This window comes from Poecilia reticulata, chromosome 23 (assembly GCF_904066995.2).
Source record: "Poecilia reticulata chromosome 23, P_reticulata-male-v2, whole genome shotgun sequence".
Lineage (NCBI taxonomy): Eukaryota > Metazoa > Chordata > Actinopteri > Cyprinodontiformes > Poeciliidae > Poecilia > Poecilia reticulata.
The window spans coordinates 7306117-7321100 of NC_088852.1; the positions used below are offsets into that span (position 1 = coordinate 7306117).

The 14984-nt window shown below is 39.0% G+C and overlaps 1 protein-coding gene across 1 annotated transcript in view; it reads right to left on the bottom strand.

The window, feature by feature from the left end:
* The window catches only part of snd1 (staphylococcal nuclease and tudor domain containing 1), a 169079-nt gene that overhangs the window by 152408 nt on the left and 1687 nt on the right, over positions 1-14984 (bottom strand). Inside the window, exons 2-9 of the mRNA XM_008400601.3 lie at positions 13155-13304; positions 12228-12348; positions 12043-12124; positions 7182-7342; positions 5820-5911; positions 5136-5294; positions 4930-5036; positions 3807-3897 (exon numbers count right to left, since the gene is read on the bottom strand). Of these exons, the coding sequence (XP_008398823.1) occupies positions 3807-3897; positions 4930-5036; positions 5136-5294; positions 5820-5911; positions 7182-7342; positions 12043-12124; positions 12228-12348; positions 13155-13304 (963 nt within the window). The remainder of the gene's footprint in view (positions 1-3806; positions 3898-4929; positions 5037-5135; positions 5295-5819; positions 5912-7181; positions 7343-12042; positions 12125-12227; positions 12349-13154; positions 13305-14984) is intronic.

Sequence of the window (14984 nt, forward strand, 5' to 3'; positions counted from 1 at the left end):
GCCACCCTCTGCCAGAGGAGGACATGACAACTGCAGCAGCCAGGATCAGTCACTGTGCAGGAGGGATCTTGGCGACTGTCAGGGAAATGTGTTGGTTGACACCTGAATCTATTAGGTTAGTTTTTACTCCGGGGGGAAGTAAAGGCCTAGCCAGGACTCGCTCATTACTCAAGTCTTATCACCTTATCTGAAAGAAACAACTATGCTTTGAGTTTATGTGTTGCTGCCAGTGGACATGGTTTTGTCAGCCCGATTACAGGGCTGCACATCAACTCGGATTGTTTCCAAGGGCGTGATGAGGACTTCAGTGTAGTCGCTGGGCAGAGGGGAACAAAAGAGTGGCTGACAAAACTGTGGGTAAATTATTCTAGAGAGGGGAAAACACAGAACTCCATATAATGCTTGAAAAACTGCTTTTCCTAGAATTTCTTTAAAGAGGCAGCTATGAACCCCATCAGACCAGGTACGTCCACCCCAAGTCACATCCTGAATGAAACCTGGACCTGGACTTTGGTTTGGCCATCTGGCTTTATGAATATCTTGTGATGTTTGTAAATTGATCAGGCATTAGATATGGAGCATACAAACATGGAATGAAGAAAGGAAGGAAGAAAGAAATGGATGAATTTATGGTCAAAAGGAGGGATAAATGGATGCAGTGATACAACAGATGGATACACCTGTAAAAAGAACTGATGGGTAAAGAGATGGATAATTCAATGGATGAATAGATGAACAGAAGGTGGAAAGCTTGGAGGAAAGGGTAGATACAAGAGAAATGTAACCATTTTTCTTATCCAGATCTGTATAACTTTAATCCAATTCAATGCTGCATAAGAGCTCAATGGGACAACATTCTTATTTATATAAGAATTGAATTCACCTGCAAGCTGGCCAAACCAGGCCTGAAAAATCACTTATGTAATATACGGCTAAACCTCTAAAACCAAAATGAATGTTGGTTTTTCAATACATTTTGCTGTAAATTGTGGTAAAACTGGATTAAATTTATCCGTACAACTCCTCAGCTTCTGCCTTCCGTGAATGTGACACAGATGTCAGTCGTAGTTGGTGTTAAATCATAGAACAGAGTGCAGCTAATGCACTCAACGGTATCCTTTTGTTGAGCGCATCATGTTCAATTCAATTCGGCCGACTCGTAGCACATCATCTCCAGTCTACCAACAGATTACAAGTAATCCAAATGGATCCTAGTCAAAGAAGAAACATTTAAGTTCAGTTTAGTAAAGTTTTATTTTATTTCACATTTGTTCTTCGGTGGGCTGTGCTTTTACTCTGGCTGCAGAAAAAGAAACACCTGGGGCTTTGCTGAGATCACCACTTGGATTCTGGATCAGTCAGCAACAAAAAACACATGGAGGCCAGTGATGGAGAGGGCAGAACAGACTGGAACGGACAGTTAACTAACATGTCCGACTGGAACCTCCAAAACTTTTTACAATCAAGTCACCATGGTTCGTGAATCAAGGTCATATTCTGGATCAAACATAAGGCTGATCTACTTGCAGCAGGAACATACTTCTATTGACGGTAAAAGAAAAACAAATGTCAGGACTGGGTTAAGGATCAACATCAGGTTACTAAATCGTGCAAATCACAAATCCGTCTCAGTATTCCCCGTTTCCAGTTATCCTTCTATCATTATGAGGTTGGTGATCCAAAAGTTCCTAATAAATTAAAACTTACAGAAATACTTTTTTTTTCCAATCTTGATGATGTGGATAATTTTTGCATTGGAAATGCATTATGTTTGCCTCCACCCAGATTTTCTTATACAACTGACAATTTGTTTTAAAATGAGGAAAAACAAGTTAACCAACACATCGTTGTGCAGGACAGTAATTACCTGGGGAGAACAAGACAACAACCTACATCTGTATCCTCAAGCCAGAAAAGACAAGACAGATGACAAGGTAAAAAAAAACAAAAAAAAAAACATAAAAATGAAAAAAAAAAAAAAAAAAAATCATCAGCTGGAGAGACTCGTGGGAATCAGACCTTCTGTGCTTCTTCACCTATCCGTCACTCAGGTAATAAGCAAAAAGTTGAGTGGACGTGGATAAAGGAGGATTGAATGATGACGGGATTGATGGATAGACGTGTCCTTCTGAGAGTCCTTACACTGCAGGATTATCTAGCGACAAATGCCTCTGGGGTGAATATAGTGCGGTAATAACATGCCTGAGTAATCTCATGTCCGTCGATCGGGCACTTATTTTCTCAACGGATTTATCAGTTGTGATGTTTTGAATGACAACCGTCAGCAGCAGAGTTGTAAACAAAGATAGACATTTACAGTTGAAGGGTTTTCAGCTTGCAGACAAAAACTTTGAAAGCCATTAAGACCGCATGTCTAAAGAACATCAGTGCCTCTTGTTGATGTAAACACCAAAATGACCGGTCCATCCCACACAGGCATCAAACCCCTTTTATGGGATCATTTTAAGACATAAAGCAGCCCACACGAAGGATAGAAATGTTTTATTCATTTCAAATAAGAGAAAAAATAAACACTGTCCATGTTTGTGGATTTCTTCTGTGTGTGCAGTTTATTAAAACCCTTCTGCAAGCAGATTGTCTAAGCAACACCTTTTATGTAACCCTCCGGCTGGCTATGAATTTTTCAGGGTCTTAAAAAGTTTAGGGTACAGAGGGAGGGAACACAGACTAAATGCAGGCTTTAGGAAGAAAAAAAAAAGCCTCCCTTCAACTTTCCTTATATATTCTGAACAAAATGAGGTCTGAGTTTCAACTTATAAAAATGTTTACAGAAGGGACCGAGTTCACGCTGATGATTTGCAGCTACAGTTGCTAAACTACATTAAAGTGACAAGTCTGAAAAGATAACTTGTCATCTCCAGGAGATGATCACATTAGGCCACAGTACCAAAACAGATCAAGCAGTCAGTCTTCCCAGGTTTGAATCCATAAGTTAGGACAACGAGTGGGAACTGCATCCATCTGTAGTTGATATTGAGAACATTTCTTTGTGCCCAAGGCTGTGTCTATGACATCCAAAGCCAATCTCTCTGAATTTTTGGCTTTTGAGGTCACACTGCGATGCTGTTACAGATACATAATTGCCATAAGGACCATTTGCCCCCAAAAAATGGCTTTGAGGGCTGCTGCGTTTTTCTTCATATTCAGCAAGATGATAGTGCTATTGTTTCACCTCACAATGTTCCTACCCTGAATATATTTACTGAACATCTTACCATTCTCCATATACTTACAATTAAAATCACTGAAAAGTTTATTTTCTCAGTAATTCATTTATCGTCTAGTTGTGCTGTAAAAGACGTTGCAAAAAAACAAAAAAAAACATCACTAATATTACTATGTGCAATACTGATATCACAAAGGATTTTGTGGAATTCAATATTTGTTGCTGGTTTTATTCCAGGTGTGACGTTTTCTCATGGCAGTGAATGTCAACACATGACAGAAGATATTGTTCAAGACGCAAAATGTCACAAAATGTCAGAAGCAGTACTTAGCGTCACTGTTACGATTTCCTAATATCAAGGAATGGGAAGGAATAGTGAAATTTATTTGTTGAATTTAATTACTGATGTTCAATTTATTTATTTATTTTTTATTGTGACAAAAGGCAACATTTGTTGTAACCCACTGCTATATAAGTAAATTAATTGGAACTTATTTATTGCAAAGTATCTGTGGGGGAGTTTTATTGGTAACAAGTTAATACAAAATGGGAAAATGCTAAAGATTAAAGTCTATAAAGTCTATAAAGCTATTAAGGTTGTGGCACTTTAGGATCTTACCTTGGCAACAAACTGTCTGTCCTTCTGGTCCAAGTTGGCTGTAGGTGCCACATAATCTTTCCAGATGCGGACTTTGCGCTCTTTAGCAGACCTAGCATAAAAAATAAATAAATACATTTTAGCGAGACAGTAAAAAAACTAAAGGTTTAATGGAGAGCAATCTATGAGAAGAATTTCAATAATAAAACTGACATAATCCTAGCACAACTGTGTATAACTGCAGCAGTTGACTTTTTTATTTTAAATTAATGGATGTTTTTTCCCCAAGGTTGCACAGTGGCGCAGCGATGCCTCGCAATCCTCCTTGTGTGTGTGTGTGTGTGTGTGTGTGTGTGTGTGTGTGTGTGTGTGTGTTTGTGTGTGTGTGTGTGTTTGTGTGTGTGTGTGTTTGTGTGTGTGTGTGCGCGCGCATGGTTGTTTGTCCTGTCTGTCTCTGTGTTGCCCTGCGACAGACTGGCTTCTAATAGTCTAAACAATCCTGTTCAAATTCTTCGTCTTCGTCTCTGTGAAGAACGAGACCACATGCAGCATTAAAACTCTTCCTAACTTTAGTGACTTTTATCCCGTACAACTCAGTTTAAAAACACATATGCTTGAGAACATGTCAAAAACATCAATCTGCAATAACCAGACTGCATAAACATTAGAAAAAGACTCCATTTTTTGTACTTTTGGATCCAATTTCAACATTTATTGTCTTCTTGGACACAAACCAAGCATTAACTATGGGGAATCTGATGAACTGAATATAAAGTCCAGCTGTTCTGGTGGGAGTGTCCTCCCATCACTTACCTAAATTAACAGTTTGCTTAGGAAAAAAAGGACCTCAATGCGTAAAGATGGGACAAAAAAAAAAAAAAAAAATGACAATAAAAAAAGACCGACACTGGTCAGGGAGGCTGGCAGCTAAAAAGCTGAAGATAAAAATGGATCTCAGTGAATCTAAGCATAATAAAACTACCTGTCATTTTGTTTTATATTGGGTTTTTTTGGTTTGTTTGTTTTTTACTTGAGTATTTCAAATAGAGGAGGAAAATGTTTTACAGGTTATTTTTATGTTTTATTTTTTTGCTCAATATCAGAATCACAATAAAACCAAACATGAAGTCTAAAACGTCCCCACCGTTCAGCAGCTCTGAGTTTCTCAGCTCCCTGGGTGTAAACTGCCATGGACCAATCCACACAGCGAGCAAAGCCCTCCTTCAGCAGGAGCTCTGTGATGTTGCCATTCTGAGACAGAGACAGATCCGCAGATAAACACACAACAAGACAGAAGGCCTAGTTTTCTGCCAGTGTCAACACCGAGGCCTGATTCGCACTAGGTGTTACCGGGTGCAGGATGGTTCCCAGTATGATCTGGTTGTGACAGCTCTCCAGAATGATCTGAACATCTCGCTGCAGAAGCCGGGACTCGGTGAAGAATTTGGCCTCTGCTGCGAACGGCTCCGGCGTTTCTGTTCCGTCTGCTTCCCTTCTGAACGTGGGACACTGCAGTCGCACCAGAAACAACAGTCGAGTATGTCAAATTACATCCTTTACATACAATTACCACTTACTGGTAAAGGAGCATTTTGTACGTACAGTGAACATAAACATATTGTTGTGCTTGTCCAATATCCTGACAGATGTAGCTGTAATATTAAATCTTTTGTTGAAAGCAGCACAAAAACAGACATATGAATGAAATGCTCATTGAGCAGAGAAGCCTTTATGCGTTGAGACAAAGAACACCTTAAAATAGATTTAATATCCTCAAGTACGAGATGAGAAAGATTAGTTATCCTGAGTGGTCTACTGGCAAGGCTAGACTGGGTGAAAGAGACTGATGGGGAATTGAGTTGCTCAGATATGACACTAGTGGATCAGTCAAAGCAAAGCAGATGAGGAGGAGAAGAAAAAGTGCAGTCACTCCTCATGTCTTCATGATTAGTCTGGCAATTATTCAGTAATTTAAAAAACTAAAAAAAGGAAAGTAGTACTGAGAAATCCTAAAGTACATCCGACGCTACTTACCTTCACACCAGACAGCATAACGGTGACCAGATAATAGTCTGGGAGCAGCAAGGCACGAACAACGCTGCCGTCTCGCACATGCTCAATGATGGCTGAGGGGAAGACAAGAGAAGAAAAAAATATCCTGGTAAGTTCAGCTTTTTAATGGACATTATATTTCAGAAATAGATAATTATCGTCCTGTCAGACAGTATACAGTTGCTGCTAAACAAAAACAGATTTGTATCAAATATGACTGGAAGGTGCTCTGGTTAGATGAGCCTGAAGTTCCCATCTGATGGACACACAAAAGAAAAGTAACATTTCACATGACCCTAAACGCACCACTCCCATTTTTATATTTGGTGGCGGCAGCATTATGATGTTAGGATTCTTTTTTTTGCAGTTGATGGCAAGATGAATGCAGCCAAACAAAGTGAAATTTCTACAGTGGTTACATCAAGTCAAATCTGACTGAAAATCAGGACCTGAATCTAAGGAAGAAACGAGGCTTAAAAAAGAAAAACTAACATTCCCAAATGATGTAATTAAAGTTTGAGACATTCTGCAAAAACTGAAAGCAATTTCAGTCTCTTTACAAGCAAAGCCAGTAGAAACACACAGCTGCAGCTGCAGATAAACGTGGTTCTACAAACAGCTGACTCAGCTAGACATAACGCAAATGCATATTAGTTATTATATTGGCCAATCAAATTAAATACCATCCAAACAGAATATACTGAAGTCTGTGCTATGAAAGAGCTCAAAGGATATGAATACGTCAGCAAAAAAAAAGAAAAAAAAAAAAGGCACTCATAATTATTAATTAGTTTAGAAATGTTTGCACGGATTTCAAAACTTCTTTAGCTAACTCTGGGAATGCTGAGCCAACTATTTAAATTAGTATTCTTTACACAGAGCAAGATTTTGAGATGGACTTTGTCCACGGGTATTTCAGCTTTCCGCCGCTGCGTCCGTTTGGACATTTTCAGCACCCACGCCGGATAATTCCATCTGATCTCAAAATGACCCTGAATTTCACGAGAACGAACGGCAACAAGAGATGAAAGCAGAAGAAAAGCCATCAGCTGCTCGTTTCCTCCATTCAATTAAAGAGTTGTGAAATGAGCTGAGCCGCCGTTCCCAGCAATCGTCTGGAAATAAATCGAGTGGAGCGTTGCACCTCGAGCGGGCTGGAGATGAGAATTAAAGGATGGCCTTGTGAAGTGTAGCAGGGCCGAATGACTTACAAGAAAGATGCGATCCTGACAATCTTCACAGACAAAAAAAAAAAAAGAAGAATATTTGTGTTTATGCACCAACTTCCTTTGCCTTGTTTGTTTTTTTACAAGAATGATCCAAGCCTTCATCAGAACTCCTTACCGTTGATGGGCTTCTGGTGCAAGGAGTCCACAAAGTTGCGGGGATTCTCGATGGTGTACTTGAGGTCGCGGATAGTGTGTGTGCCGCCCCCCTCGCTCCACATGCCTTTCTTGGACGCCTTTGATTGGTCCTCCAGTTCACAGAGTCTCGCCTGCTCTGGACTGAAAAGGAAAACACGAAATGATCGCAAAAACATCTCAATTATTCACATGTTGGCTGTATAGAATTTTAATGTTTGCAACGGATGCTTGCGTGCGATGTGGACAGGCTTTTTAAATCCAATTAACGTCAAATCTCCAAAGAGACTGTAGAACAACTGCTGGCAAAACTTTAATATTCAAACTTACAAAAATAAATAAAAACTTTTGCCAGTTTAGAAACTAAACACAAACAAGATAATTCCAAAGTATGAAGATAATTGCCTAATAAAAATCAAAAACTGATGAGCAACTGCCTAAAAACAAAAGGTATCTGAGCACTTAGGGACGAGACAACACCGGCAGCACAAAAGCGGCTTCCTGCAAACACCACAATTAATTCCATGCTGGCTTCCTTAATTGTGCAGCTTAATGCCTTTTCGGGGCTCTTGTAAAGCTTTAATTATTCACAACTTTAAATGGCCAGCAGGCTTTTGCTTTTTCAACCAGCAAAAGCTGCACAATAGTTTCAGCAGTTTGGCGTCGCAAAAACAAAAAGACTGCGGTGATGATATTTCATTTGTTTTCGGAAAGTCGTAGTTTGCCGGTGTTTAGTCACAATGAATGATTCATGTTGAAATTTGTACACTTTCCCAGAGTTCTCAGTTCAGATGGACGGACAGACGGGAGGTAAATGGACAAACAAACTGAGGGACAAAACAGACTGAGAACCGGATGCATTGACAAACAGACCGATGATGGATAGATGGACAAAATGACAAACAAATTGAAAGATTGATGAAGGAACAACTTTGTAAATATAAAAATATGATTGGACAGACGGATGCATAAGTAACGGACAAACAGATGGAGAAATGGCTACATGTATGCACTGTCCATTCGTCTCAACAAACAGAAAAAGACACAAATGGATGAACTGGTGATGAATGGACAATGCAAGAATAAACAGAAGCACAGATGAACAGACTGAAGCTAACTGAAGGAATTGAAAAATAAAAAGACAAATTGATGGACAGGTTGAAGGTGGACAAAGGGAAAAATGATGGACAAATGAATGGTTGAGTGAATGAATACACCAAGACAATGGGACGGGGAATAAAGGTTAGGAACACAAATATTTGTAATTCTCTTTTTATTTTCAGAACCTGAAAAATATTTTGATGCTGTGCTTCAGCTGGGCTTTTGGGCAAATTCCCCCAAAACACAGTCAAGTTCTTTCTGCTCTCTGCTATGATTTAACAACAAACTTTGAACTGAGACAGTTTCTTGCTGACTTGGCAGTGATGGTCAAACTTTATGCAAGAACTAAGCTACTTAAATATTTAAAAGTGCCAAACAGGAACAGAAAGCTCCAAAAAATATAGCGAAAGAAACCAGAAAAGCTAAAAAAATAAAAAATAAAAAAAAAAGGGAAGGAAGGAAGGAAGGTGGATTTCTCAAAGTCCTAGCATAGATGTAGAGCATTCAAAAGTAGATTTCTTAAATAAAAATTAATAACCTCGTCTGTGGAGACTGATGATAGTAAACTTATCCCTTCTTGCAGCTACACCGGCTTCTGGGTCAGCAGCTCCCTCCACTACAGTGGTTCAAATCAAACTGATGGTCGACAAGGTGCAGTACAGAGCAAATCCACTCCAGCAAAGGCCAAGCAGAAATACTTTCCAGTTAAACCTTCTATGGACTCCATCTTTCATCTCCGTATGGCTCCTTTGTGCAACCGAACACACTTCAGATAAAACATTTTTACCGCTTTCTGTTGTTTTTGTGTTGTTTAAGGAGGCTGTAGGAAGCCATGTTCCCCCCCAAACTGTGCACAAGAGTTCCAGAGTAATTGAACAGTGAGACTCTAATGAAAGCTTTTCAGCCCCTCAGTGTTTATAGCCACCAACTCCTCCTCCTCCGGGGTTCTAGTTAAACAGGAGCAATGGGAGACTGTAAAGTAAAAGTTGGTAGCCCCGGTAATGTACCTCATTCCTGCATCGGTGAGCGGTGTCTCTATAAACCGACCCATCAAGCCTGACGCCTGGAGTTTTAATTTATCTAAAATTAACATTCTGGGTCCCAAAGGCAACTCAGTAAATCGATTAAAGGCTTTTAAAAATGTCAGCAGTCACAGGAAGTGATGAACTCTAAAAAGCTAAGCTTTTCCAAAGAACGCCATTACGGATGTTGTTGGGCCTGTCACGATAACAGATTTAGCTTGACGGCAAGTTGTCACGGCAATTATTGCAATAAACAATAATTGAAGCTCTTTTCAAGTTTACACACTGGTAATAGCAAAATAATGCAAGTTCACCCTGTGAAAGACTAATAAACTGTAATTTTGCACAGTACATTCCACACTGGAAGACATTTTAAAGATCCAAAATAAAACACGAGCATAAAAAGATCAAGCAGAGGAAATAAAAATGCAACAAAAATCATAAATGAAATGGATTAGGAAATCGCTGTAAACAAAACTGCCCTTCAAAAGCTATCAGAATGAAAATTATTGCGCTCATTTCAGTTTATGCGATTAATTGTTTACGGCGATAGGCCTGGATATTTTAGATCCAAGATGGATCAATTGTATGCTAGAAATTCATCTTATAAATCCCACAGTCATTTTTAAACTGAATGCATTATTTACTTTGAACTTTTTGAAAACAGCACAATCCATCAATCCTTAACAGATAAACGATCTGTTAAACCTGCTCGTTATCACTCATTCTTGGATTGTTCTGGTATGACCTGTAAGCTTAATACTTTTTAGCGTTGGCATTTGGCTGAAGTGATAAATACATGTGCATAGAGACAACAGAGACTGCTTTTTTACTAAAGTAATAAACATGAAACATATTTGTTCAGTGTGAATATCTGCATCGGTACAGCCCTTGTTTTAAAGCGTCTCGAAGCTAAAGACAAAGTGTGCATCAACGTAAATCTGTAAATACACAAAGTTGTGCACGATCCCCTCGGCAACTTGCCGGGCAAATTGCCTGGCCGCGTTAGCAGGCGGCAGCCGGCCTCTAAGCACATGTTTAACTGCACTGTCCGAAGCCATCACCATTATCATCACCTCCATAATTATCACCACATCACAGTTAGTGTGATCAACGTAGCAAGTCACGAGGAGTAATGATATTGGAGGAAAACGCACTGAGGGAAAACAAAGACCCTACGTCTTCACTGAGTAATGGGTCTCCCCCTTTGGCCAAATGATGCCAGCTTACACTTAAAGCATCATTTACATTAGTGCTTGTTATGGGCCATTGGACAGGCTGCCTGAAATGCTTCATTAGGGGCAAAATGTTCACACCATCTCTGTTCATGTTGGAAGACACAAATGCAGCTGCATGAGTCAAATTGCTTGTAATGTGTGTCGTGTGCAAATACCGCCACTGGTGGAGATATACAGTACTTTGTCATATAGCATGGGGTGTGTATTTATAGGATTAGTGCATTGGGGCAATGTGGCAGAAAAAAAAGGTTTCAGAGGGATATCGTTATAGCAGTAGGGGCATGCTGCCACCATCTGGGATACTATGGCTCCATCTAAATTCAGTCACCCAATTGAGGACTTAAGTACTTCTCCCAACAGATTCTGCAAGGTTGTTCTGCCTTAAGCTTTAGGAAATGCAAGCTTACATCCTGCTGCCAAAAGTGATTTCCTCTATTTGTTACATAAATGGTTGAAGAAGTTAAAGCTTTAAAGGTAAAAACATTCAGTCTCGGTGATACAATAAAGTCTTGCTTAAAGTATATGACTAAGGCCTCATTATTAGTGTACTACACAACTGAATTGTGATGCAACAATCATTGATGCAACAATGATTTTGCTGATCTAGTTTTCCTTTAATGAAACCTCTCGTTTCTGGATGCAGAGATTATCAACCAGTTAGGTCAATACAAGTGTAAAACTGCTAAATGAATCACAAACCTGGATGTGTTGATGGAAAAATTCTTAATATAAATCTTTAAAATGGCAAAAGCACCAAAGTGCTAAATAACCACTATCCAGAGTACACTTAAAAGCAAAATAGAGCTTTTAAAACGCCTTCATTTAAAAAGATTAAAGGAGTTGAATGTTTGCAGTCAGAAAAAAAAGTTTAAGTCTTAAAAACACAAGGTGATTAAGTGCTGTGTGTTTGACTATACTACAGAAAACAAGGAAAGTATCTAGAGCTCAATAACAAATACAGTGTGTGCCAGAATCTAGGCAGACCTGCAGTGCAGTTCTGATCTGTTCAATTTCAATGCTCAGTTTTTATATGTTGAACATATGAAACTAGTATTATTGTAATAACTTTGATGTTAATATTTTTCCTGTCGAGATAAAGAATTTTTTGAAAGAAGTGTTTTAAAACGCCTTTATAAAAAAAGATTAAAGAACCCTAACCTTCGGGTTTAGACGAACGGTTGCTTATACCGTCAGTTAGAAGTTTCCTAAACAATGTGTACATTGTGAATATACTATAAACTCAAGTTCAATGATGACTCCCTGATGTAATATTTACTGCCTCTGAGGGATGTCTAGATGGATTTTTATGGTTATGGGATCAACGGACAAGAGGTGACATTGGTCCCCCTCCATTAATTTCCGACGGAACTTGTGGGATGAGGTGAGCGAAATTCCTCCATGTGAAATTTCATGCTCGTGCATCAACATCCAAAGCAAAATAAACAAACTAACAGCTTTAATATTTTATGCTCAACGATCTTACTTGTTTCCTCTGATTCCTTCCCTTCGGACCGTTGCGAGGCCTTCGTTCACCAAAGACTCAGCAATGTTCTCACCTGTTGTATCTACAGCAAACATGGAGAAATGTTTAGCAAACAAGGAGAAAGATTATGTTCAAGTAACATGATTTTATTCCAGGAAACAAATGGTGCAAAATGCACAGTGCACCTTTGCCCAGGTAGACCATGCCGTACTCCCGGCCTATGGCGGTCTTGACTTCCACAGTGAAGCACACTTCTTTGCCAATTAGCTTCTTCCTGAGAAACTCTCTGGCTTGGAAGGCCCAGGGCTAAAAAGAAAAATAAACGTTAGAAAGTGAAACCTAATCAGGCACTGGACTAGACGAGTAAGAAAACTTATTTGTTCAAAAGCAAGACGGGTGTTGCAGTATTTTCTAACTGCAGTAAGTGCTCATGTTAACGTATCGCGTTGCAATACTACTTTTTCTCTCCCTCTCTGAAACAATGTCTGTTGTTATTCCTTCCAAGTACAAAGTGCACTGCTGGTAAAAATTTAAAAGGGTCAAGGTCGGGACCTGACCTTAACGCTGGCATTAATGCAAAACTCTGACACCATGCATCTAAAAAGCTCTGATCCGTATGGCGAGTTGATTATTAAATCATAACGTGCAAAGCGGTTATTATTTGAATGAGTGATTAGTAGTAAATAAAACTTAATTTAGCTTTTAAGATATAAATTGCGCTTTGACTCAAGTGTCTTTGATAACCATTTACATAATTTATTTTCCATTTAAAAAAGGTAAAATTGTATCACACAGCTGCAGACCACATGCATGTCCGTACAAAAGTGGTACAAAAACAATTGTCGATTGAAAACGACCAAAGCATATTCATGTGTTACAATCACCCAGGCAACGACAATAATAATTTAAATCCACTTCACAAATGTGGACCTCCTTTGTTTTTGTCCTTTATATAAAACTTCAGTAAAATACATTCAGGTTTATGGTTGTAAAGCAAAAAAAAAAAGTTGAAGAAGGTATAAATACTTTTCCATTGCTCTGTCATATAGATGCACTGCCATTGTAATGCAAGGCCAATTTAAATAATAAATCACAGGAATAAATCGGTTTACCTCGTCGGGGATGTCCTTGGTGTCGGGCTGGCCTTGTGCTGCTCGGCGGGCTATGGCCCCCGCTCGGATGTTGCTCAGATTGATCTGGCGCTCTGGGGGCGGACCACCTCGAGGCTGGCCCCGAACAATGATGGCACATCCTGACAAGACCTGGGGAGAAGACAACAAATGACAACAAGCAGAGAGAAGAAGGAAAATCAGCAGTGCAACTAAATTATTTTAGCTATTAAAAAAAAAAAAACTTATTTGATGGGATGAAACAAAAATACCAAGGATTGTTGACAGACAGAAAGAAGAAATATGTAAGTCATGGATACTTTCATTTCCACTGGATTAGGCAAAAAAAAATTTAAATAATTTGTCAATTTTTAAAATTATGCAAAACTGTATAGATGCAAGTTGCATTTAAACTTACAAATATCAGTGCAGCAAAATCTGAAACAAGACAATCTAAAAGATTGAGCTTTTATAGAGGTAGAAGCTTCATATGGCACGTAGCCATGGTGACAGTGTGTCATTCAAATGCCAGGCTTAGATCATGCCAGGTGATAACGTAGCTGAATACAAAAAAAATAAAAAAATAGCATAGACTTCGGTTTGACAACTGTGGCATTTACATGAAACTGAGCAAACATTTTATCTGCAAACTCTCCAGTGTGTCTGCATGGAGCATCCCTGGCCGTTGTTGATCTAAGATGTGAGCTAGATAAACCCATCAAATCACCGCTGTTCATCACCAACTGTCCGACGACTCTGGAGTACAGAAGAGCTGTAGTTTCTGCAGTATGATGAGCCATGAAAAACGAAAAGAGAAACGACAGGAACACATTCTCCAATTTCAAAGGGATAACTTTTTTTTTAAGAGGGGCTGCAAAACTTCAGCAATTAAAGTCTTACAGGCACATAATAAAAAAAAACTTCTAAAGCCTAAGTAGTTGTAATACAAGTAAAAAAAAAAAAAAGAAGAAAAGAGCCCAAAGCCTGTAAAGCTTTCGTTAGACGACATTCATTTTATGAATGAGCTGCATAATCACGTTTCCACAGAATTCAGTACTGAGACAAATGTGCTTTTATTTATACACAAGTAATGCTGCTATCAAGAGCTGTCAAAACAACATGCACTAACATGACTAGATGTGCAAGGCAACAGAAAGGATTTGCTTTCGCTTTTGTTTTGGTAAATGACAGCTTTTCCTTAAAGCCGAATTTACACTCCATTTGATGCAGCACATCAGCCGACACAGAAGCTGTTTACTTGCTCAGATTTGGCTCCAACATGGACATGGCTGATGTAAATCATTATCTGGGTGGTGAGGTCAAAATGTCTTCCGAGATTCAGCTAAATACCAGCCTGGGTATTATTCAGAAGTTAATCTCAAGTATTTTACGTTTTGCATTGTTATCCAGAGATAGCGACTTAATAAACCTGTTCTGTCACTATTCAATAATTCTACCTTGGTTATATGCCGGCTCATTATGTTTTGCAAAATAAAATCTAAAAGGGGGGAAAGTGTCAGAAAAAAATGTTGGCTCTGAACTCTGGATTCACTGGTTTCAATGTAAAATGGGCAACGAATTACAGCAGAATTCCTGTTTCCACGATGCTGCAACTAGGCATTTTAAGGTGAACAGAGGGAGTTTTGTTAAAGTAACAAAATAAAAAACCCTCCAAATTGTTCAAAGTATTTTCTTTCCCCATGAGATGCCAAAGAAGGTACCAAGGTAACCAAGATTTTTTTTTTTTACAGCTGCAAAAAGCTAGGATTAGCATAAAACACGTGGCCACCACTCCATACAGCTGAGCACTGCTGGTCAGTAAGCTGAAAAAAC